At 42.3% G+C, this 22,260-nt stretch overlaps 3 protein-coding genes across 3 annotated transcripts; all 3 read right to left on the minus strand.

The window, feature by feature from the left end:
• Nucleotides 1-245: 245 nt before the first annotated feature.
• On the minus strand, nt 246-6,223 carry rlbp1b (retinaldehyde binding protein 1b). Its single transcript, XM_068723100.1, has 7 exons — nt 6,139-6,223; nt 4,546-4,674; nt 3,824-4,028; nt 2,759-2,937; nt 1,824-1,982; nt 1,499-1,609; nt 246-1,254 (listed from the first exon to the last, which is right to left on the minus strand). Exons 1-7 carry the CDS (start codon nt 6,148-6,150, stop codon nt 1,126-1,128), a joined length of 924 nt encoding a protein of 307 aa, XP_068579201.1. The 5' UTR covers nt 6,151-6,223; the 3' UTR covers nt 246-1,125.
• Nucleotides 6,224-10,057: 3,834 nt separating this feature from the next.
• isg20 (interferon stimulated exonuclease gene) lies at nt 10,058-14,389 on the minus strand. The gene is made up of 4 exons (XM_068723961.1): nt 14,339-14,389; nt 12,546-13,229; nt 11,866-12,066; nt 10,058-11,026 (listed from the first exon to the last, which is right to left on the minus strand). Exons 2-4 carry the CDS (start codon nt 13,113-13,115, stop codon nt 10,826-10,828), a joined length of 972 nt encoding a protein of 323 aa, XP_068580062.1. The 5' UTR covers nt 13,116-13,229; nt 14,339-14,389; the 3' UTR covers nt 10,058-10,825.
• Nucleotides 14,390-15,535: 1,146 nt separating this feature from the next.
• Nucleotides 15,536-22,196, minus strand: pdia3 (protein disulfide isomerase family A, member 3). Its single transcript, XM_068723052.1, has 13 exons — nt 21,895-22,196; nt 20,915-20,993; nt 20,670-20,787; nt 20,374-20,481; nt 20,154-20,283; nt 19,922-20,038; nt 19,013-19,138; nt 18,688-18,870; nt 17,991-18,099; nt 16,833-16,961; nt 16,461-16,540; nt 16,289-16,346; nt 15,536-16,194 (listed from the first exon to the last, which is right to left on the minus strand). Exons 1-13 carry the CDS (start codon nt 22,026-22,028, stop codon nt 16,069-16,071), a joined length of 1,497 nt encoding a protein of 498 aa, XP_068579153.1. The 5' UTR covers nt 22,029-22,196; the 3' UTR covers nt 15,536-16,068.
• Nucleotides 22,197-22,260: the final 64 nt, after the last annotated feature.

The raw sequence follows: 22,260 nt of genomic DNA on the forward strand, positions 1-22,260 counted from the left end.
CCTGAAAATGATCACATGTCCTCTTTTAAGTTCAGTACTAATTAGGAGATATTAGCATGCTAGCACACTAAACTAAGACGCATGCTGACTCATTAAGCTCAATGCTCCAGCAAAGAGTCGAGTCTCTCAGAGCTGCTAACGTTGTTGTTGAGTCTCCACCTTGTCTAGGTTTGCAAATTTGATGCAAAGACTACACCGTTATATTTATATACAGTTTATTGTACATTTATTGACACTTTTTTTTTTGGTGCACCAGGTAGCACAATGGGTGAAACATGATAATATTCATATTTGAAGAACAATCTAAAAAAAACAACCACAGGAGAGACAGGCACTTGTTGGAACATCAGCCTTGTACTTGAAGGAGAGACGGGGGACCAGAGGGTGGAAAGCTGGGACCTGCCAGTGTTGAAACAAGCTGTGTGGGTGAACTACGGTCCAAACAAAGCACAAACGAAACCAGGCGGCGAGTCCTCTCCATTGACTCCACGTGGGTCACCCTGTGTGTTCCGACTGAATGTTTCCTGACTTTATCCATCATGAAATGGTCCGACTGCTCAGACTTTCCAGAGCTTCTTTGAACACAACAGCAAGGAAGCATGAAGCCACCACTGCCCGCCCCAAATCTGCTTCACTGTGCAAAAATAGCAAAAAAATATAACATGTTCTACATTTATTTCAAACTAAGAAGGTCTGTTTTCACACTATGCTGGTATGAAGTGAAGTCAGCGGTTGCCTGTAAGGTAGAACATCTTAAATCTTTTTAGAATAATCCGCAAATACCTAAAGCAAACGCAGTCTGTAATTAATGATTTAAAGGAGAAACTGCCAGTGTCTCCAGTGCTGTGAAGAGTAGAGATAAAGTAAGGAACATGACAACCAAATGGTTTGTTCAGAATACCGTAGAGAGGTTTTCTGTTGGCCTGAGCTTTGTTTGGACCTCTTGAACACATCATGCACTCCAGACTTTCATTCATAACTTCTTTTTTTTTTTTTTTTTTTTTTTTTTTTTCTTCCTACAACCGCACAGCTAGATTTGGGCTTTGAATATCCGCAGTCTGTGGGGTTTGTAATATATATATATATATATAACGACCCTTCGCAGAGGGAGGGCGGGCGGAGGCGTTAGTCGAACAGCTTGGCTGACGTGGCCTTGCCGTCGTACTTTGAGCCTTTTCCATCGAACTCGGAGGGAAGGATGTCGGCGTCAAACTCCTTGTAGTAGTTTTCCAGCTCGTCTCCGTGGACGAACACCTAGAGCGAGGACAGCAGCAAATCAGTAGATATCCATGATAACCCGAGTGACTTTATAAAGACTTCGGATGAGATGTTAATGACAGAAACACAGCATACATTTCATTTCAAAAGTTAAAAAAAAGGCATTGTGGGTATGTGCTCCAGCAAAAAAAAAAAAAGAAGCACTGAAAGCAGTTGTGACTGAAGGGAGGAGCAGCAGCGCTGCAGTCGGTCATTAGAGGGCCGTGTTTGTCTGACTCACCCTCTCCAGCAGCTTGCTCTTCATGAGTGGTTTGACCACGTTGTAGGTGGTGGTGAAGTACCAGGGCTGGTGGATGAAGTGCACGGCTTTGAAACGAGCAGGGAACGAATCCTGGAGGAATAGAAAGTGACACGGTGTGGTGATGTCATAAAACGTTCACTGAAGAGGGGTGCTGCAGGAAGCACCAGCTGTTCCTGCAGTTCAATGCCTTGCTCAAGGTGATTCTCCAACCGTTCGGACGTGAATGCGGTAAGAATAAGAAAACAAAAACATATTTTCTGCTTAACTTAATTTACAACCTTTTTAAAACATCCATCCCTCCCACCTGCAACATGTCCACCATCTTCTTGAGCTCCGTGGGTTTGATTCCCGACGCCTGCTGCATGGTGAAGCCCTTGAAGTTCTCAATGATGCAGAACCCGTTGATCTGAGTCTCCTCGTTCTCCAGCAGCTTCTCCAGGATCACGCAGTAGGCCCGCAGGATCTGAACACACACGCGCACACACACACACACACACACACACACACACACACACACACGTATATGTAATCCCATTGTGTGATATGAAGAAGAATTTTGACAAGATCCAGTGGTGGAATGTCATTAAGTACATTCACTAAAGTACTAAGTTGAGGTACTTGGACTTGACTTTACTTCCATTTACTTGGCAACATTAGTTACTTTGCTGATTCAGATTATCAGTACAGAATTCTACATCATTAACTGATAAATTATGATACATTATTATATACAGTAGTACATAAATAATTAATATAAGCCCTGCCTAATTGCAATTAAGTCATCATTCAGTGGGGTAGGATCATATAAGGGTACACTTCTTTATATTGTTTATGAGAATTTGTATATCAAGAGTTTCCTATATGTTTACTGTTCATTTTTATTTGTTATTTTTGTTTTTACTTATTTGTTACATTAAGAAATTAATAAAATAAAATCTACTGCAGCTGCTGCTTGTACTTTGTTGTAGCTTTTGATGCTAATAGTTGTGTATATTTACTGAAGAGACATTTTGAATGCAGGACTTTTACTTGTAACAGAGTATTTTTACACTGTTGGATTGCTTCTTTTACATAATTTAAAAAATATTAAAATATTAGATTACTTCCACCATTGACGAGATTAGATTGGTTCAACAAAGAAATCCTTGACCCATTTAAATAAAAAGCAAGTCATGAAATGTCTTTTTCTAGGTGCATTGTGGGATAGACCCCCCCCCCCCCCCCCCCCCACACACTCACCTCATCAAATGTGATCTCCTCGTAGTCCCAGTTCTCGATGTTGAAGAGCAGAACCACGCGGCCGTATTTGTCCCTGCTGGGCAGGATGCCGGGGTAGCCGGCCTCGATGGTGCTGCGTACGGCCTCAGGGGTCAGGTTCTCAAAGAGCTCGGGGTACTCCTTCCTGAAGCGCACGTAGCCTGGGGGGAAACACGGGGGCCACATTCTGGGGTCACACCGGGCCGAACGCTCTGTTCAATAAAGCTTTAGTAGATTCATTCACAGGGTCACGCTGTCTCTGGAACTATTTAATCCGTTTGGGTCTCAGGTGAGAATTTGAGTGTCCCATAATGATCTAAATGTTGTTTCAAAGGCTTTTTTTTTTTTAACAGTTGTACATTTTAAAACAATATTTTGTGTATTACAATTTTATATATATAATACCAATATAATTATTAGTATTAGCTTTCAAAAAACATAATTTTTATTTGTCAAATGATGTTTTTGATTTCTTTTCTTCTTAGATCTGTAAATCCATCCTTATATTATAATTCAGACATCAGATATTTAAACGGTCACTCGTATCCAGTGGTTGAATGTTACTAAGTACATTTACTCAAGTACTGTACTTACAGTTTTGAGCTACTTGTACTTTACTTGAGTATTTACAATTTATGCTACTTTTTTACTACTAATGTTGTACTCGTTACTCCACTACATTCATTTTAAAACTTAAAATACTTTGCAGTTCAGATTATTAAAACTAAATGTAACTCAACTCATAAATTACGATGTATTATTATGGATTAAGCCACCCAGCAGTAAACAAAGTAGATGGAATTACACATGAATGCATCACTAATTATAATCCAGTAATTAAAAGAACCATTCTTCATACTTTTAAGTATATTTTGATGCTAAGACTTTGAATGCAGGACTTTTTACCACTGCTCATATTAAACATTCAGTTCAGCATGTTTATTATGACTTTGTTATGTTGGATTCATGTGTTATAACCAGGAGATAGAGCTTCTCCGGTGGATAACATGCAGTCAGTATCTTCCCTTCAACCTGTTCCTAACATACCCTTCATCAGGTCGAAGGCTCTGGGCACGTCGTACTTCCTGGCGCGGATGAAGCGGACCAGCAAACTGTCGGGTTTCTCCCCAAACGTGTCCTGCACCCCTTTGGCCAGGTCGTCACCGGCATCGGCCCTCTCCTTGATTATTCCTCGCAGCTCCTTCACCGCCGACACCTTCTTCTCGTCCGTCTCGTTCAGCTCGTCCTTGGCCTGTAGGGGGGAGCCCGACCGGACCAGACCAGTTAGCTCACAGCCGGCTTTGCTTTTATACAGTTAAGCGACATAACTGTCGACAAAAAAGGTACAGGTTGACAATGCAATCTCATCAATTCGGTTTGATCTGACTCTCGAATTGGTCTTATCACGAGGAAAACGTCTGCAGGTGGGTTTTTGTGTTACTTAAGGGGAACAAAAGTTGTAGCAAAAGTTACACAATAAACTCTCTTAGCTTAATGTGTGGAGTAATGCTGCTCATATAGTTTAAAGGAGCATATTCTAGGATTTAGTGCCATCTAGTGGTGAGGTTGTAGATTCCTCCGCTCACCCCTCCCTTTCCAAGCGTACAGGAAAACTACGATTAATGAAAACTGTCATGAATATTATATTCCATTTCTGCTACTAGATCCCCTGAAATGCTACGCTCTGGCCCTTTAACACATCACAAAGGTGGACTTAATGTTGTGTCCTGGTCTTTCTGACCTGGTGATGTGAGAACAGGTCTGGTTACCTTCTGCTTGGTGTGGTCCGGCAGGCTGGCGCAGGGTCCAAACACTGGCCCGTGGTCCTTGACGGTGAGACGTTCCAGCTTGGCCCTGAGAGCCTGCTCCTCCTCCGACACCATACGGTAAGTTCCACTCTGAAAAGAGAGCATCGCTGGTAAGAGCGGACGACGGCAGCCATTTTGACCTGAACGACGGCCCTGTGATGTAACAGCTGGAACAAAAAGCAGTGTGCCGTCTCCAGGGCATTTCCCTTCCATTGTAGGATTGTTTAAGGCTCTACGTCGCACAATCATGCTTATAATTAAGAAAGTCAAATGATAGAGTCAAGATATATGAAATAGAACTGACAGTTAACAGCACAGTTACAAGATATCGTCTTGAATTGTCTCGATACTGGAGCCTATTCAGCACTTGACTTTCGGTGTTGTATATCAGAACAATACTTTCAAATATAATATGCGTAATATATGTATGCTGTACAGACCGTGAAGCCCTTTGAGGCACATTTGTGATGTTGGGCTTTAGGACCAGGGCTCGACAGTAAGGTTTGCATTTTGAAGAAACTGGCAACCAATGGTTGGCCTTTGGTTGCCATCGGTGAAAACCACCTTTTAACATAAAAAAATAGGGACCGCAAACAGCAAAATATGCACGCCTAAATACATATTTTAATTTGTTAGATTAGTTATTGCTGTTACAGTCTGCACCACATCTGTGTGCACAAGCATCTGTAATAGAGACAATGGCGGAGCAAATAAAGTTGTTTGACTTTGGGGTGAAAAGTTCGACTAACCCGTCATCATCAAAAACTAACGTGTGACTTCATTCAACTGACAAAGAACCAGACGAACCGTCCAAGTCTTTTGAGCAGGACATCATTTTCATTATGAAGCTGACCCATAACTGCACAGAATCTTAACTACTAAAAAAATCCAACCGTAGCTTCTGTTTCAACAACAAAAAGCCTTTTAAAGGTCAGCAAATATCTGATCAATGAGCAGAAAAGACTACAAACTGACCAGACCTTTGATTCCGACATAATTCAATGTTAAAAAAAAGTGCTTTGATAGTTTGATAATAGTGTTAAAACCCAGCAAGTTGCAACAATAAGTACTTCGTAGTGAGGAGTGGAACGCGGATGTTTGAACTGTTTCTGTTTCATTATACTGACAGATAACTGAAGTCTGTACCTCACACCATCATCTAGATATGATTCACTCGGTTGTGCCGTGTGAGGATTAAAACGCGTCTTATCCACGCGAGACGGGAAGAAATGCGTGATCGCCGTGTTGCTGCAGCAATAATCAATAGCTCTGTGTTTGATTAATCTCCCTCACGAGTCCAGTAAAGCCTGTAAATAAGGAGTACAAGCGGAGATTAGCAGCTGAGGCTGCTGTTGACTCCTAACAATGGGCTTTGCTTTTGAGAAATGTTGAGCTGCAGCTGAGTCCACGTTACTGGAGGATGAAGAGGTATTTGGCGAACAATCGCAGGCCTTTCCTCCCGTTACAGCTCAGAAAAACACGTAAAGTATCAATACTGAGTACTTCTCTTTCAAAATGACACAGATTAGAATAAGTAGAAGTGCAAATACTTACAACCACAGCCATGTCTTCTGCTCTTTATCTCAGAGTCGTACTGTCTGGAGGAAAAAGAAATGTAAGTAAAGAAAAACAACAAAAACAATTGACACACTGTGCTCCACTTTAATCCCCCTTCATCCCACCGGCTCTGCTGTCACAAGGTACCTTGATTCGGCTATATTTAGCACTTTCCCATTCCTGGACGGTTTATCGGGAGATTTAAAGGTCGACGGTCTTTTGCTTTCATAATCGACAGGCTCGCGGTTGTTGCTAAAGTTCAGACTCTTCATTCGTATCGCGCCGACAAACACGACCGTAATGTTAAACCTCCCATTAAGGCACATTTAAAGTAGATTTTAAGCCATGCATGTAGTATCCTGTTCTAATACCAACGAATTAATCTAGCGACTATTTCTCAAGTAAAAATACAAAACACAACCTAGCTGTTTGTAAGATGAAATATAATATCTTTGGCTTTTAGGGTCAAGCAAAACAAGCAATTAGAAGACGTCACCCTGGGCTGAAACAAAATGAATAATAACTAGCAGATCAATCGATGAGGAAAGTATCTGTTAGTTTCAATCCTAACAGAGAGGAAAAAAAATGTACATTTGGATAACTGCAACATGATTTTAAGTTGAAATTCTCAAATGCATTCATTGAGCATTCATGAGTCATTTTAAGGTAACGACTTCTCCATTTCTTTACATTAAATATCAGTAACATTGAAATGAAGCAGTCAGAGGTTTGGAGAGGATAAAATACCTTCCTCCTGCTGTACTGTGTCTCTATAGAATGATTTTAATATTAAGGACTCCAAAGTTGATCCAAAGCTGCAGAGCTTTTGCATTTTTGGGATTGTTGTCACAGCGGGGAACCTCGTCAGAGTTGGTCCCATGATGCACCTCCTGAGTCTTCACTTAATTACACTGAGCACTCATATACCTCGAGACACGGGGAGGACATTGTGTTTGGGAGTCAAATGCAGCCACATGTCCACATGTTCTCCGTTTCAGGCCACTTTTAAAAGAAAGAAGGAGAGGAGTCGTACAACATCTGAGGAAGAAGAGAGACGTGAAGCAGCACCTCGAGTGGAGGAGTCTTACCTGAGGCGGATGTGAGTCCCGGGGCGTCTGTGTGGAGCCGGGCGGACGGGTCCTGTGATTTGTAGCGTTGGGATTAGTGGCGTCACACCAGATTACATCCCACTTTTTTTTTTCTTTTCAATCAGCATAAAAGTGGCCGGAGGGTGGGAGGAAGTGATGGCGAGGGAGACGTCGAGCCAATGGCGGAGGGGCTCCCGTGATGAGAGGCAGAGCACAGTGCACATTTTGGATGAGGTCATTTTCTTTTCTTTTTTTTTTTTTGAGTACACACTTTTAAGTAAGAGGTGGTTTAAGGAGGGGGGGGGGGGGGGGGGGGGGGGGATTTGATTGAATTCCAAGGGGACTTGAGTGAAAAGTGACCATTGTGACCATTGTGACCGCTGATTTCCACTTTAATTTCTGCAACGTGATCGCTCTCGTGAGAGGTGGAGGCCTATTCCAAATGGCCTGCGTCACATGTTCAGGGACATGGTGTCGATTGGGAGTTCAGGTTCTGATGTTGTGATATTCCTCAATGACTTTCTTTAATTAGTCTTTATGTTATTTAAATGTGTTTTTAACTCTGCAGACAAAGGGCTGGGATTAAAGTCAGAGACTGATTAAAGATTACAACAGAAGGAAAAGAAAAGAAACATATATGAACAATAAAGTATTAAATATTAAGCGTATAAGAAGTAAATATATATATATATATATATATATATATATATAGAGAGAGAGAGAGAGAGAGAGAGAGAGAGAGAGAGAGAGAGAGAGAGAGAGAGAGAGAGAGAGAGAGAGAGAGAATTTGAGCGTTCGCCTAGTTTGCTGTTATGAATTTAATATCTTGAGGTTTTGTACTGTTGGTGTTTTATATTTCATAGACTAATCGATTACTAAAGTATCCAAGTACACTGCTGCAAAGACACAAACAAAAGAGAAAAAGCTGCTATTTAGCATTTCACTAAATATGTTTAACAAAAGTCTTTATGAAAAAGGTTTCAGACCAGTTTTATATTCTGGACGCTTTGGAAATCACATGAGATCTTTGCTTTGAAACGAGAGATCCATCATTGTGATGAGGAGGAAAAGCTTCAAAATCTACTGAACACATGTTTTCATAAGCGCACACACACACACACACACACACACACACACACACACACACACACACACACACACACACTCACAAGCCCAAAGGATTTTGGATTTAGATTTGGGTGCATTTATATCAGTCAACATGGACCCTAAACTATCCACAATTCCCTGTGATCAGATTAGTTCTCACGTCCACAAAGAGTAACGTACAGGTTTATATAACGGGATCAATCCTGTGAGCACTTCATCTAAATCTCCAGATTAATCTCAAGTAATTGAGCAACAGAGGGGTGTGTGTGTGTGTGTGTGTGTGTGTGTGTGTGTGTGAGAGAGAGAGAAAACAAATTAACAAAGAGCCACTGGACAGTAAACACAACAGGGTGCTGTAATCGTAGTAATAGCTGTGTGTTCTGCTTTTGAGCTGCTATTGAGTGAAATGATTTTTTTCTGTTTTATCAATAATTGAAAGACTGCAGCGGTCGAAAACATCCTCAGTGGCTTAAATGAAACGTTAGTTTCTGTATTTTTCATCATTCACTGTTCAAAAACACCTTTGTGCATTAAGTAATCCTCACTCATCCCGAGTTGCACTTGTGATGCGATCATTAGACACCATTCAAAGTGAACTCTAGAGGACAATTGTGTTTAAAGCCGGCGCCTCAAAAACCCACAGCCGTCCTTTAAGTCTCCACATTACAACCTGTACGTACATCTGATATTTATACGTTTAATATACACTGTTCTCTCTGGTAACTTGTAAATATCACTGCACTCTGCACTTCTGTCTTACTGTTTACAAGTTACAGAGACAGTGTGACTTAAAGTGATCGTAAGTTGTTGTCGTTCCAACAGCCTGCTTCTCTCTCGCGGTTGACGGGTGGAAGTCGGCCATCTTCCTCTCTCTGACCCCGGTCCCGCTAACGTCACCGCCACACGTTTTCCTCCTGACACGACGACCAAGGAGCAGGCAGCCAGCTAGTAATCTGCTAAACCCAGGCCTGATCTCAATAAAGCGATTTGGGGAACAAAATTAGATGGATTGGGCAAAACAATGCTACCCTGTGTTCCCTCCCTCCAGCCTGAGCTGTGGGGCCAAGTTCAGGCTTTAGAGACATGTGTGTGTGTGTGTGTGTGTGTGTGTGTGTGTGTGTGTGTGTGTGTGTGTGTGTGTGTGTGTGTGTGTGTTCTTCAGACCTTTACAGCGTTGTGTAGAGCTGTGCAGCATTCAGCTCATAGACTCACATGAGTTTTTCAGTCACTGGGTCTTAACTGGGAATGCTGGGAGATAATTCATAATGATATAGTGAACCCGGAGCTGTAGACGTTCTTTCTCGGGTCAGCCCACCTTTACTGCAGTGGACCTACTTGGACCTTGTGCCACTAGAAGATTTCAGATCCTGATCCAGTGTTTGTGAAAGACTCCGACAATGTTTCCCAACACTACCAGAGCCGAGGTTTCATCCGTTAATGCCGATCTGGCGCTGGATCAAGTGTGACGGCGCAGTTTGGCGTTTTCTTCCTCTGTAATTAGTGTGAATCTTATGGATTATGGATTCAACCCACCACAGACAAAGAATCATTCGTTTGGGAGTTTCTGTCCACCTGATGAGGCCAATATTCACTAACAGTCACACTAACAGTTGCCTCCATGTGCTGACCGAAACTAAACCAGAGCACAGGACTTTAGAAAGTGATACTAGGAAACCCAGTGTTCTCACATTCACTCATTGAAACCAAACAGTCAGTTTCATTTGAACTGGATGCCATTTTATTATGAGGAGATTTCAGAGCAGCTTACAGTGAGAGGTAATGAAATACCAACATTACAATCCACAATTGTTGCAATACAAAACCTTGAAGGCCACACAGACGTGGAGGCAGCTGCAACAGGTTAAACTAGTTGTTAAAAATGTCTTTTCCGTCTGCCTTTTAGACTCCGAAAAAAAAAAAAAAAAACACATTTTAAAAGCTTCAACTTGTTTGATCACAGCAGCGTTTAAAAAAAAAAAAAAAAGGAACAAACATCTGAAAAATGCAAGGTTGTGTTTTCCAAAAACACAATCTGTGGCCCAAGATCAGTTGTGCGTCTCGTCGACAGCAACACGTTACCGTTCAAGTCGGAGCGGATACTTTCTGAGAACTTCTAACTATTCATATCATAAGTTAACAACCTCAATATTAAAGAGCACCAACATTTATCACTCTAAACTTTAATCAAGTCTGTAACGAGGAACAACTGTGCTGGTAAATATCTATATGAAATCCAATCATGTTTAACATGTTTAACAGTAATAAGTTAGTGTTCATTTCCCCCCAACGTGATACCTTCACATGTGAGACAATGCCCATAATGTACATTACTTTAAATCCAGATTTAATATGATATACGGTCAAATTCTTTTTTTGAATTCACATTATTTATTAGTTATCTGAAGTTGTTCTGATGACTGTAAATTCACCACGCAATGTATTCTGTTGAGGTATTTTCCAACTACACCCGTCTTCTGGATACTCTCCTCTCATTGGCCGTCAGCGATGACGTCGCGCGGCCAGTACTCGTCCTGCATGTAGTGGTTGGAGGAGGCGAAGCTGGGCTCGCGCGGCGCGTCTCCGTCCCTCAGGTCGCTCTGCAGCTCGCGCTCCCACTCGCCCTCCACCAGCTTGTACAGGTCGAGGGCGGCCAGAGCGTCCTCCACCGAACAGTGACCCCTCCGCCCCACCTGGCCAGGTGAACAGAGACCCGGGTCAGAGCGCGTCACAAACAAACCACACTGACTTCAAAAGGAAAATCATTCTCAGATACGCTTCTACTTGAACGCTTTTTGACGACCGGGTCTTAAGAGTCAGATTGTTTGCTGGTGAAATCCTTATTATAACAGGTTTCAACTGTAACAGTTGCATTACATTTACATTACATTACAGTCATTTAGCAGACGCTTTTATCCAAAGCGACTTACAATTGAGCATCTATCTACACACCGTAGACGCAGCTACGGGAGCAATTTTTTGGGGTTAAGTGTCTTGCCCAAGGACACATTGACATGAGACGTCTTCAGACCTTTACAGCATTGTGTAGAGACTAGCTGGAGCCGGGGATCGAACCACTGACCTTTTGATAGAAAGGCGGCCCTGCTCTCCACTTAGCCACGGTCACCAGTTGCCCGCTTGCTTGGGGATAGTGATCTCCGTGTTTGGACAAGTGTTTCTTTACCGTAACCCCCGTTTAACGTTCATTTTCTGTAAATGATTTCCCTTTACAAACACTTGCTGCTTTCAACAAAAGCAGACAAACATGCTTGCAGCTCACTGGGCAACTGGTTTGTGAGCCGTTAAACAAGTTTAGAACTTCTCACGAAAGACAGAAAAAAAAAAACAGGATCCCTGCAGTCTATGAGGAAAATATTTATGGATCGACTCCAAGAAAGAAAATCTTAATTATGAGATAGCTTCAAGTAGTTTCAATGAAAACCGTATTCATCATAGAGTACATCATATCTCAGATAAGCTATTTATTAACAATGTCAGATATTTACAGTGTAAGAAGTGAGAACATGCTCACCTGTATCCTCCGGTTCAGCAGTCGACCGGCCAAGATCTTGAGGGAGGAGCAGCGTTCGCGGGGGAAGCCGGCCAACCGGCTGAGGTGGCGCGTCGTGCACGTGTCCCTGACCATGTGACTCGGGTGGAGCAGGTCCAGCGCCTCAAAGTCGTTGTAGATGGAGTGGCCGACGACCACTTTGCCCTCGAGTATAGCGAGGATCTACAGGAGAGAAGCCACGCAAGTGCAGAGGAGGATAAATGAAAGGGTAGCTGAAGTTAATGACCACCAACGAGTCGTCAGCTGGGTTTAAACTCGACAGTTCGGATCCCTTTGACCAGAGTGTGGAGCATTTAAAGTGCACAGAATATTTCACAGACCCGTCCTCAGGGAGGAGCTGGATTTGTTTGACTTTTGTCTTGCTGTGAAAGATTATATTTGTTTGTAAAACAAGTGAATTCCTTTCAGACACACAGGAGGTGACCGTCTTCTAAATGTCACATTTTATCATAGGAGTCGTCTATGGTTCTACATGTTTTTTTGCATGAACAAAAAGCTGAAAATAGCTTGTGTGTTTCGTGAATACAAGCTGCTCAGCATACTGTAATATAAAAGCTACCAATGATTGCTGGAATTGCAATTGTATCGTTGATAAAAGTATGAATCGGTAGATGTCCGATCTGAGAGCTAGCCGGCCTCACCTCCTCCCTGGCCTGAGCGAAGGCGATGGCGTTGTGCAGGTGATGCCTCCGGATGCCACTCCAGCGAGTCCTGTAGTCCGTGACGGGCTGACACGGTCGGACATACTTGTCGTACAACACGCCGCCGCGGTAGTCCAGGATGCTGCAGCGGGCCAGCTCGCTGCAGCGCCCGCCGGGCCCCGTCCCCACCATCTCGCAGTCCAGCGCCACCACCGTGGTCGGGCACGAGCCGAGACACGGCGAGCTCCGCCCGCTGGCCGGAGGACTGGCCTCCGAGGAGAAGCCACTGTCCATCTCCCAGCTGTCTCTCAGGGCTGTGACTAAACTCTGGTGCTCAGAAGCTTTGGGCTCACCGAGTCCAGGTTTAGCTGCATCGGCGCTCTTGTTTTCAGAGTTCAGAGAGCTTCGACTTTCCTGGTTTGCGTTGCTCGATTTTGCTTTTTTGACCGGTTTATTTGTATCCAGATGTTCAGTGTGGTTGTCCATCGTTTTCCTCTTCACGTTGGCGACTGTTCTGTTCTGCTGGGATTTCTTCCTGGCTGTTTGAATCTCCATGGCGTGAAGCATCATGGATTGTTTTGCACAAATACCGAGGAGGTACTGAAAAGCCCCCACGAGGCGGCTTTATTCCTTCTTGACGGCTCTGCCATACTCAGAAAAGGAAACCGTCCTTGAAGTCATGTTCTGAGGAAAGAAAAGAAAAGAAAAACATCCTGATTATCATTTGGAAAGAAATCTAGTTGATGATCACGACTAAATCAGGATATATTTGTCTAAATTTGCTCCAATAAAAAGGTTGCAGTGCCCCTTTTGTCTCTGGGGTTGTTATTGGGTCATATAATAATAATAATAATAATCTTTATTTAAATACATTTCATACAGACTATGTAGATCATAGTACTGTACATTCAAAAAATAAATAAAAACAGAAAACCTTCCTTTTACAGAGCATGCATTTAGCACTTACATTTTAAGTGTAATTAAAGAAATGTGTGTGTGTGTGTGTGTGTGTGTGTGTGTGTGTACATGTAATGTTATGGCGACATACTAAATGGGTACATTGTTTATGAGACCACGTTTGGCCAACAGACTTGACACTGACGCATAATGCAAATAAATGGTTTTATAACACCGAGCACTAAGAAAGTCAATTAGGAAAGTGTGGGAGATGTCAGAGAAGCATTATTATACAAGACAGGGGAGGACAAACTCCGTTCTGTTTGACTGTGCCACCAAATTCCATTTAAAATTCCTACAGTGTAATACATTGCTCGTAAAACCCTGACGTGAATCTTCGCTAGTGATACTGTAAATCCCGTATATCTGTATGTACGATACACCAAATTCTCGTTTGCATAAAACGTGACTCCTCGAGCCCTGGGCCGCGGTGCGTAGTAGCAACCAGCATGTGACCAAAGCGCCGTTATAAACCCCGTAATATCATTTTAAAAACACGTGGCAGGTGAGTTGTATCGAAGCCGCATTTAACATTCGGCCCAAACGGTTCCTAAAAAGCGGGAACTCGTATCGTACGTAGTGTTAAACTTTGTCAGGAGCCACGGCCAATACGTAACTGACATATTTCAACGCAGTTTGGCGTTTAACGTTAGTTAGTTCTGGAAAACCGACTTTAGCTAGTTAGCTGAAGAAAGAGCCACGTCTAACAAGACATTCAACATAATTCCTCGAACAAAAACATTACGAAATACTAATACAACGCTATACGTGTTGACAACAAACAGAAGAGTATCGTTACGATATGCCATAAATACGATTTAATAATTCTACGTTACCTTCCGAGGTAGCACGTGCGATCTCTGAAAGTGCCTGGTGAAGAATCCTCTCCTCGCATTCTGATTGGCCCATTCTCTTCTTCTGTTGTTGATGGACAGGAAGTGTTCAACTGTCAAATAAATACGGAGTCGCCGCCTACTGGTTGAATACGATATTACCCAAAATAATTACGTTTCACAAAAGCAACATTTCATAATTTAACCACGTTAAATATAATATAATTAAATTAATTATAATTAATTAAATCAAAGAAATTATTTTTAAAATTAAATGTATTAAATTCTTTTTTAAATTAAATTCATAAAATTATTAAAACATCTCAATAGGTGCCTTCAAAAAGTCAGTCAGTCCAATATTCTGCCTCAAATTCAGACAAATGTGTTTTAGATTTCATTCACTGACCGACATGTTAAGTCTTCATCTGCAATTTATGTTGTAGTAAAACAAATTAAACATTCTATTATTCTATTTCATTGTATATAGTGTGCATTCTTTATCTAATATCTTTACTCTATTATAATTGTATATATTGTGTATTGACAGGTGCATTAAATTAAGATTTTTACCTGTAACCTATTGCTGCTTGCAACAAAATAATTTCCCCTCGCAGGATCAATAAAGTTACTATCTAAACAGGCCCAACTAATTAAGTGGCAAAACAAAATAAAAATCAGTAATGTTTTTCTGTCTTTTGCTCCGTTTTATCCCAAATTGTGTTTTTAGACCAAAACCAAATTCAGTCCAATGTAGTTTTTACAACCGCATGACCAAATTTATGACAAAAGTAAAAAAAAAAAAATATATATATATATATATATATATATATAAATAAATTTTAAAAAATGAAATAAAATCACACTAATTAAAAATATTCTTCACCAGTTTTTGTGTTATTTTCAATTGTTAAATAACATGAAGAAATAACATCCCAAATATGGCTTCTGAAATGTAGGAACATCTTCAGGTTTTGGACTGTTGGTTAAACAGAACAGGAGATTTAAAGACTCTTGGAAGGTATGGATATTCTTTTACCCATTCTGACATACAGACTGAACAATTATCAGGTGTAAAAATGGAGTTACAGCCCGACATAAACAAAGCTTAATGCAATATTAGGAATTACACAAAATGTTTCTTCCAAGGCTAAAGAAGGCAGAATGATAAAAACACGTGGGTCATGAATGAAGATCATACACTTTGTTTTGGTTTTGTGGGCCTTTTTATTTCACAATCCTTCCAAATGTACAAAAACAAAGACGTGTTACAAAAACAAACGGGGAAAAAAAAAAAAAAAAAAAAAAAAAAAATTAGGAATTCACCAATACCATTATCCCCCGAGACGACAACAAAAACCAAAGTGACAGATGACTGGAGACTGGAGTCAAACCAAAGTGCATCAGCCTGAGGTGTAGTAGACAGACCAGAGGAAATAAAAATCTCAATTTTCAAAAGCGGTCCCCTCTTCCCTAAAAATTTGTTTTTGTTTTTAAACATCGGGCAGGCCCTGGCCACCACCGCTCCACCTTCCACAGTTTCCCCAGAGCAGCGGAGGACCTAAACGGAGGGCCGCGTCTTTTTCGACTTGGCCTCAGAGCATTCGGTAGTTCACTAAGAGAGAGTGGATCATAATTTAGTTCTTTCTTTGCACGATTTCCCCCAATCCTCCTCCTCCTCCTCCTCCTCCTCCTGTTGTTGTGGTGGGGATGTTGAGTTCCCGTTGTGAGCCTTTTTATAGCTCGATCTTGTCGTCGTCGTCCTTCTTCTTCTTCTTCTTGGTCTCCTCCTCCACCACCACCAGCGGGTTGGAGGCCTCCCTCTTCAGGTAGGAGACGAAGTCGCTCACCTCGCGACCTCCCTGCAGCTCGAGCGGAGAGACGGGAGCGTTAGCGGAGAGGACACAAAACATGAAGACACTGGTTTTGGAACGATCGCTCGGAGCTCATTCTCACCTCGTATTTCTTTGGGTTCATCTTACGACCGGCTGGGACAAAGTACAGAGTGGGGAACCTGGAAACGCAAACGGTCGAGGAGGTGGATGAGACTTGATATCATCAACACGTCACACCACACCATCTGACACTTTGTTAGGATTCTATTACATCGAAGCGACTCGTGACTCACCCGCTGACTTCATATGGAGTTGGCACATCGTTGGCTGTGGCGTCCATCTTGGCGATGACAACGTTGGGATCGTCGGAGAGCTTTAAGAGCAGAGGAGAGACACCGTTAACTGTTTATAACCAATCCAAGCGTTGACCTAATGCTGGTCCAACAGAACCAGCAGAAAGAGTTCTAATGAGTTAGAGAACTACTGTTTATATCCCTTTAGGAACAAACGCTCAGAACTGAAATGAACGAGAAAACACCGTCAACCTCAGACTGCTTTCTTTACGTCAAGTTCTTCTTCATGTTGGATGCTGAAGTAAACACTTCAAGCCAGTCATTAAAATGCTTATTTATTATTTATTCAGAGTACTGTGTTCTTTCCCTCACCTTCCCTCCCAGCTCTTCGAATTTGGGCTCCAGGCTCTTGCAGTGTCCGCACCACGGAGCGTAGAACTCGATCAGCACGTCTTTGCCGTCGTCGTTGACGATGGAGTCGAAGTTTTCAGCCACGACGACCTGAACACAGACGTCACATGTTGACTCTTTGTGGACGGATGAGCAGCTTTTTACACACAGAGTGCTTTATGAGACACCGAATGTGTTACATTCTGATAGTGTTTTTGAACGTTAAACGTGACGTCAACGTTGAATGTATTCTGTACATGATAGTTGTTAAAGCAATCAGCAGTGATGGAAGAAGTAGCAATACCACAGTGTAAAAGTAGGAGTAGTATTATGTTAAAAATAAAAGTATTGGCACCAACATATACCTAAAAAGTACCAAAAGCAAGAGTACCCACTGTGTAGAACGGCCTACTTCAGCATCATATTATTATTATTATTATTATTATTATCATAATTCTAATTAGTGATGCATCAATGTGTCACTTTAATGTGGTAATGGGGGGGCTCATTTTAATTACTGTATGTACACCACTGGGTGGCTAAATCTAGAATAATACATCATAATAATACATATTTTGTGGTATTAATCTAAATCTACAAAGTGAGTAGAACTAAGAGGTATTACATAAATGTAGTGGAGTAAACAAGTACTATACTATAGTACCAAAATATAGTGGAGTAGAAGTATAATGTAGCATAAAATGTAAAGTCCCAAGTAAAGTACCTCAATAGTGTCCTCAAGTACAGTACTTGAGTACTTGTATTTAGTTACACACCATCGCTGTCAAGCAGTAAATGTATGAACGCTTTCAGGCCGTTAAATACAGAACAGAACCTGCACAGTTAAACTCTCGGGACTAGTTTTTCTAGTTAAGAGTAAACCGGTAGCTGCTTCACTAGTAGAAGTGGATTCTAACTGTTTGGACCAGACCATCTGTTTTTACTTATCTTCTAAATGATTATTGTTGAACGTCTGTCATCATATTAAAAAACTAAAAAAAAACTGTGCAGCGTTTAATGTCGATGTAGAATATGAATGAAGGTTCAAACTCTGCCAACTTTATTAACCTGAACACTGAACACTACTGCACAGCGCACGTCACTCAGTGATTAAGGACACTCCTGGGCGTTTCCTCTCACCTTGACGGGGCCATCGTTGTTTTCTGGGACGGGCTCTGATTTGAGGTAACGCTTCAACTTGCCATCAAAGTAATCCTGCAGGAAACGCTCCAGAGCTTTACCGTCACGACTGTTAGGAGGACAGGAACAGAACCGGAGAGAGTGTTTGAGACACACAGACGCAGAACCAAGACAAAGCTAGTCCTCCTTATGTGCTCCAAAGTTATTCAAAACAAGACTATTTGGACATCCGGTAACTTCTGAATATCACATCGTCAGGAGGAGATGAAAGAGTTTTGCCACCGTTAGTTAGAGAACGTTCCCTCGGATTAATTAAGGGACACAAAATAATAATTCAGTTTTTATACAAAAAAAGCGAAGTGGGAGACAACCAATAAAAACCACAAAGCGCGTGGTGATGAAATATGACAGAATACATTCATGTGGATTGGTAATGGCAGTGATGGGCGAGCAGAAGACTTATTTTGCCGACAGTAGCATCAGAAGTGGCCCTTCAGTCCCAGAAGGTCGAGAACCTCTGCTCTAATACATTAAGACGTTCACATCCTCACTGAGTTAAATGTGCATCTAATGAGTTACTCTTCATGTAGAAACATCGTTAGTTCAACATTCTTTTGAAGTCATATATATATATATACATATATGACTGTCTTTCATAACGTGTAGGTTGTGTAAAATGACATTTGACGGGACTCACGAGAACTCCTCGCTCATGACGTATTTGTCTCCCTTGCCGGTGCGGATGGCCACCAGAGGCAGTTCTCCCGAGCTTCCATCCATGCCGAACTCGGACACGTCTTGGCCGAAGGCGCTCTTGCTCGCCACGGCGAAGTTCAGCTTCTTGCCCTGATCGAGGAAGCCCTTGGCCACCTTCATCACCCTGGAACACGTGAACGTTTGGTTTTAAAAGCCATGCGACAAGATGAAACTCAAAAAAAACAAAACAAAAAGAAGCTGTATTTGAGGAGTAAAACGTTTAGTTATTCAAACTATGAGGGGACAAACTAGTTCAGCTAAAATACCTGTTCCTCCAGTAGTTGGAGCCTTTGGGATTTTTCTCATAATCGACATCATAATAAGCCACCAGCAGCTCTTTGCCCCGCAGCTGGTCTTTGTTGTCGTCGGTCATGTGGGGGCAGATTCCAAAGCTGGGTTCAACAGAAAAAGTAAGAATGAATCATGTTTGTAAAAGGAATTCAAACCAACAAGCTATATTGCTTTAGACGGTTATAGACAAAACACATAATCTAGATACAGTCGGTTTACTCTTAACAGCAGTGAAATCATTTTGTTTGTTTGGACGACGAGGCGAGGCCAAAGTGAAAGTACAAGTGAAAGTAAAAAGAGAGGGCTCTCACATAAACAACACAGGACACTGTGTGAGAGTGTGAACACTGGTAAACCACACGTAGCTGAAACATGCAAACAACTACGGCACTTCTACTGTCATCGCTTTATCAGAACGTGTGCGTGAGATCCCAGACATAAAACGCTAAATTAGAAAGTTCAGCGTTGGTGCCAGTGCTTTCACACTTTTGAGTAGAAGATGATCTTCAACTGTAACACAGAGGCATCACTTTGATTCTGTTTTTATCAGCACAGTTTCAGCCTTAGATATTGATCCAGACGCAAAAAGGAATCATTCATTTATCTCAGTTAACCTGCAAAATGTCATGACACCAGATTATAAAGTACAGTAGCTGTTTTAAAAAAAAAAAAGAAGAAGAAAAAAAAGAAGCACCAAACAGTTCGATACAGCCTGGAGGGAAGCATTGTCGATTGTGTTTGCAGAGTGGGCGGCTCACCGCTCACCGCTCACCACACACACCCACACAACCACCCCCCCCCCCCCCCCCCCCCCCCCAAGTTGCACTTTGCAAAGAACGCTTTGGTTGAGGTAAACGTCTCCACTCCAGAGAATCAACACTCACATGTTGTCCTGGATGAACTTCTTTATTTTGCTGTTGGTGTATTTGTCCTCGCTGTATTTGACGGAGCTTTCTTCAAACTTGTTGTTGAGTCTCGGCGGGCGGAAAAGGACGATTCCCCTGCAAACCAAAATGAGGAAACGTCAACGCCGTCTCGCTGCGCCGACAGCAGCTACACTGGTGACATCAAAGACGTGTGAAGCCGCAAGTTGCGACGACAGCAAGAGCTACTTACTCTCCGTCGATGCCGTGGCTCTGGAGGAGGGCCTCAGAGTTGGTGTGGGCGAAGCGGTAGTTGTCCCTCAGGGCGCTGGCGGCCTTCATGAACTCTACCTGAGCCGTGCTCTTGTCGTCGGCGAAGAACCCTGGGAAGGAAAAGACGAATCGCGTTCAGATCAGAGTGCAATAACCACGGGCCCCATCGTTTCCAAACGTCTGAGGACACGGTAACGCACCGACGACGCTCGCGTCTTGGTCCGACGTGTACTTCGTCAACTCCGCGTCGGTCTTGAGCTCCACAGAAGCTGGTCCAGCCTGCTTCTTCAGGAAACTGACGATACCGTCTACAGGGAGCGAGAGGAATGCGGACGAACAAAAAAAAAACGCACAGAAGAAAAGATGAGAGGGGCAGAAAAATGAAGATGACCATAAGGTGTCAGAATAAAGCAGATTAAAAAAAGAATATTTGTGCAAGTGTTGGGAGTCTTGAAGACATTTTAAAAATGCAGAAATTCGCATCCGAGGCAAATACCTGCAGTTCTGGGACCCTCATAGGGACCAGTTTCGTCTCCGTCCCTGAAGATCTTCAGGGTCGGGTATCCACTGACACCATATTTGCTGCATATGTTGCTGCTGGATGTGCAGTCAACCTAAAAAAGAAAAGAAAAAGGAAAAGAAAATCATTCACTTTCTGAAGAGAGAGCACTGTAGTACGGCGTTCACAAAAGCGCCGCCACTAAAACGGGACACGGTTAAGTGAAATGCATTATGCAATACCTTGGCCAGAGCGACGATGCCTTTCAGGCGCGTGGCGGCTGCCTCGTACTCAGGTGCTAGACGTTTACAATGGCCGCACCTAATGAACGGAGGGACAAGGACCGGTCACAACAGGCTGTGTTCAAGTTTCAGTTTGGGAGAGGCTCCTGAGGGAGATGGAGTGATTTCACGGTGTGGAATTTGATACCTCAGGGGTAGTGAGTCAGTAGGGTTTGTAAGATTCTGAACAAAAATGTGATTAAAATGGAAAATTGCGTAACTTTGCTGAGCTAATAAATAGTATTATGGGACAATCTGTTGATAATTGTATAAATTCTATGGTGCATAAAATGTTTGCAAATTAAAAAAAAAAAAAAGGACCTCAAGGAATCCCAAAAGCCTGAGTGTGATTATGAATATTATTTATTTTGTCTGTGCAATAGTCTATAAACAAAAACCTTCCCGTGCTAGACATAACAAAACGTGCAATAAGCAGTTTAATCTTAACGTTTTATCAATTATTACTCGGACTAACTTCTACTTAAAAACTTCCAAGTTTGACACAGTGGAACTACGTCACGGTTCCTCGGGACCAATCGGAGGAAGACACCAAAACTTCCCTGTCCAATCAGAACGTTACAACAGTGAAAAAAACACGCCCCTAACTTCCTCATAGCCTCATTAGCACGCAGTTTTCATTGGAAACTATTCCCTGCAGTTTGAAATATCAGTCAAGACTAATGTCTTTATTTTGAACAGTTTGATAGTCAATGAACTGTCGAACTGTTGTAGTTTTTAAAAATCACTGGTCATCTTAAACCAGACCTTTGAATGAAGCCAATTGCCTTGCACCTTCTGCGCTTCTAGCTAACATGCTAACGATCGGTCACTAGCTAACAAACCGAAGAAAGAAAGGCTAGCGTTAACTAGCTTATTACCGGTGGTGAACAGTTAATTAAATAGCTTAAACGCTCTCTACAAAGCGTGAATAAAACACTCACCACGGGGCAAAGAACTCCACAAGAGCCAGTCCATGGTCTCCAATCCTGCTTTCGAAATCATCATCCGTGTAATCGATCACATCACTGGCCCAGGTGAAGCCGGTGAGAGCGGCCAAGAAGATCACCTTAAACATCTTCCCTTTTTAAAGCTTTAAACTCTATTTCAATTTATTTGAAACAACAAAAAAATAAACTTTGAGTTGCAGGTTCGCAGCCCTCCTCTTCGGCTCCTCGGCGTCGTGACGGCTGTGAGCTCCTCGGGCAGGGCCAAATGCAGACTAGTCGATAAGAGAAAGAGAAAGAGGATGGAGTCGGTGAGGATGTGCACGCGAACAGCGGGACCTCTCCTAACCACAGTGTGGCAGC

This window comes from Cebidichthys violaceus, unplaced genomic scaffold (genome assembly GCF_023349555.1).
Source record: "Cebidichthys violaceus isolate CVI_PGR_0920_01 unplaced genomic scaffold, fCebVio1.0.p SCAF_3, whole genome shotgun sequence".
NCBI classification, from domain to species: domain Eukaryota; kingdom Metazoa; phylum Chordata; class Actinopteri; order Perciformes; family Stichaeidae; genus Cebidichthys; species Cebidichthys violaceus.

Excerpts from the sequence above, each read along its gene's own strand:
- rlbp1b (XM_068723100.1), bottom strand. Across the intron at positions 4,029-4,545 it reads CGGACCACACCAAGCAGAAG|GCCAAGGACGAGCTGAACGA; the intron begins GTAACCAGACCT and ends TCCCCCCTACAG. Across the intron at positions 1,610-1,823 it reads AGATGGTGGACATGTTGCAG|GATTCGTTCCCTGCTCGTTT; the intron begins GTGGGAGGGATG and ends CTATTCCTCCAG.
- isg20 (XM_068723961.1), bottom strand. The coding sequence starts at position 13,115 with ATGATGCTTCACGCCATGGAGATTCAAACAGCCAGGAAGAAATCCCAG. Across the intron at positions 12,067-12,545 it reads TCGCTCAGGCCAGGGAGGAG|ATCCTCGCTATACTCGAGGG; the intron begins GTGAGGCCGGCT and ends TCTCTCCTGTAG. Across the intron at positions 11,027-11,865 it reads TGCTGAACCGGAGGATACAG|GTGGGGCGGAGGGGTCACTG; the intron begins GTGAGCATGTTC and ends TCACCTGGCCAG.
- pdia3 (XM_068723052.1), bottom strand. The coding sequence starts at position 22,028 with ATGTTTAAGGTGATCTTCTTGGCCGCTCTCACCGGCTTCACCTGGGCC. Across the intron at positions 20,482-20,669 it reads TGAGGGTCCCAGAACTGCAG|ACGGTATCGTCAGTTTCCTG; the intron begins GTATTTGCCTCG and ends CGCTCCCTGTAG. Across the intron at positions 19,139-19,921 it reads AAGTTCATCCAGGACAACAT|CTTTGGAATCTGCCCCCACA; the intron begins GTGAGTGTTGAT and ends TGTTGAACCCAG.